This window comes from Nicotiana tabacum, chromosome 20 (genome assembly GCF_000715075.1).
Source record: "Nicotiana tabacum cultivar K326 chromosome 20, ASM71507v2, whole genome shotgun sequence".
Classification (NCBI taxonomy): Eukaryota; Viridiplantae; Streptophyta; class Magnoliopsida; order Solanales; family Solanaceae; genus Nicotiana; species Nicotiana tabacum.
In genome coordinates this window covers 9,563,318-9,565,867 of record NC_134099.1, presented here as the reverse complement: position 1 = coordinate 9,565,867, position 2,550 = coordinate 9,563,318, and the positions used below count along the sequence as shown (strand labels likewise).

Below are 2,550 nucleotides of genomic sequence, written 5' to 3'. Positions count from 1 at the left end.
TACTTGCCACTTTTTCTAAGTTATCAATCAATAATTATTATATACAGTTACTTTTAATTGTGTTGAGTTGGTTGAATAAATATCTTTTTATACTAACAATTCATCGAATTTAAACTTGTTCGATTTCTATAGTTTTTTTCTCCTTTTTCTGAAATGGTTATACTGCCCATCTTGTAAATGAAGATCAAATCTACTTAAGGCTTTCATAAAATAAAAAATTACTATAATAGTCAAATTATTTTTTATTGTACTTTGCAGGCTAGATACTTCTTTCATCTCCATTTCCAAAAACTATAAAATAAGATATATAAGATTAATACGTTCCTTCTTTGTAACATTTTACTTTATCTATTTGGTCAGAAATTATAAACAAGAAAATTATGAAGCAAATATTTAATAAAAGCCAGTGTAGTACAAGGTTGAAACTATTTATTCTTGACAACAAAGACGGCGCAACACATGCATTTTCCTAAGTGTAAGTCAAAATCAGTTGCCCTATATTCAAACTTTGTGTACAACATGTATAATGCAAATAATTACATAATATTATTTTAATATCAGTTCAGTTATCTAGGAACTGCCTTTAGATAACTATATAAACCTAAGTGTGCATATTATTCCCCTACAGCAAAATCCCAAACCCCAACTTAATTATCTCTCAAGATTTCAACAATCACTTAAAACAAAAGAAAGGAAAATGAGTCCATCTTCATTAGCCATCTCCATCTTCTTTCTATGTATTATCTTTAGCTACATCTTTAAAAAAGCATTTCAAATGTTTCCTCAATCAAAATTACTAAAATATATAGATTTTATTGTTATAAATTTGAAATGGGCTTGGAATGTCGTCCTATTTCAATCTTTCTCTCATTCTTGTAATTACAACTTCACTGCCATTTCAGAAGATGCAGCTACAACACCTCATGATCACAATAATGAGCTTAGAATAAGGCGTTTCGAGCACGATTCAGGGTCTAATTTGGATTCAGTGGAATGTGCTATATGTTTGTGCAAGATTGAAGAAGGAGAAGAAGTTAGAGAGTTGAGATGTGATCATGTTTTTCATAGGGTTTGTTTGGATAGATGGATTAATTGTGGACGCAATATGACTTGCCCATTATGTAGAAATCATCTAAAGCCAAATGCAGTACTCTCCTTTGAGCTTAATCATCATCAAGAAGTTATCCATTTAGATTTCTTGTCAGGAAGATCAAGAGATCGCTGTCAATGGTGGATAAGATAAATTTACAGAAGCGCCGTATTGGGAAGGGCGTCACGCATCTCGTTTTCACGCATGATCCGGAGAAGGGTTGCACCCCAAGGGAGTAATGAAGACAACCTATCATAATGCAAATATTAATGACTATTTCCATGGCTTGAACTCATGAAAGAAAAAATGTAAATAATAAAAGTATTGTTGTGGACATGGAAGCTGGCCGGCCATGTTCATTTGTACGAGTCCATGGCCATAATTGACTGGGATTTTGGCTTAGTTTGATTTATTCAATTTATTTTGGTGATAACATCTTTTCAAATTAAGGAATCATGATTTGATCAATTTCATTTTTAACGAATAAATTCATATTGAAGGTTGGAATTGCTAGTACTCACTTGTTAGAAGCTTCTTTTAATTTCTCACCCCATGATAAAAAAAAAGAGTACGGTATTTGTAAGCACAAACTTAATTTACATCGGGATCTTGAACATGGTAATTTTACACAAAATCGTTAGAGAAAACATACCTGAAGCGGAATCTATTATCTTGAAGCGGAAGCGTTAATCGGTAATCGGTTTCTCGCCCGTTGCCCTAACTGTACGTTACCACCGACTTTAGTGATGGAAGAGAGAATAAAAAAAATATGGTAACCGTAATGGGTGGGGAGATGACCAATTTATAGAGGTTCTTATTTAATTCGGTACGTCCATCAAGTAACCGATCAGACGGATGAGATTTGCTCATTAATTAAATATTAATTATGGGCCTAATCTTATTGGGACATATATACACATAAGAAATAACTTACATTCTCCCATTTGGCCCAATAATCACATAATATTAATATTTAATATAGGGACATTAGTTGCGCATAAACAAATCTCTTCTATAATGTCCATCATAAATACCATAATACGATAAACTACTAAATGTGAGTTATGGCGGTTATATATAATATGTCTACATACTCCCTTCCACATACTACAACATTAGCAATTCATCGTATCAGGTCCATAAGCTATAAAATATTATGGTCCACAATAATGTCTCATTGAGACTTATCCTGTAATATCTCAAAATAATAAAGTGTACACCATTATGAGAAACAGGAAATTACTAATGTATAGCAGAAACACATAAATGAACTCAGAGTGTCAAAACATCATAAATACATCAATCATAAATGCAGCCAAGACCCATTCTATGTATATGTTCTTTAAATATCTTTGGTGGTAAACCTTTCGTTAACGGATCTTCAATCATGAGATCAGTTCTAATATGCTCAAGTGACACTCTTTGTTTCTGAACTTCCTCCTTGACGGTAAAGTACTTTA

At 32.4% G+C, this 2,550-nt stretch overlaps 1 protein-coding gene across 1 annotated transcript; it reads left to right on the top strand.

Moving 5' to 3' along the window:
* The first annotated feature begins 775 nt into the window (after positions 1 to 775).
* Positions 776 to 1,243, top strand: LOC142174225 (uncharacterized). Its single transcript, XM_075240018.1, has one exon. The coding sequence runs from the start codon at positions 776 to 778 to the stop codon at positions 1,241 to 1,243; it is 468 nt and encodes a 155-aa protein (XP_075096119.1).
* Positions 1,244 to 2,550: the final 1,307 nt, after the last annotated feature.

Coding starts and splice junctions, on each gene's coding strand:
- LOC142174225 (XM_075240018.1), top strand. CDS start 776: ATGTTTCCTCAATCAAAATTACTAAAATATATAGATTTTATTGTTATA.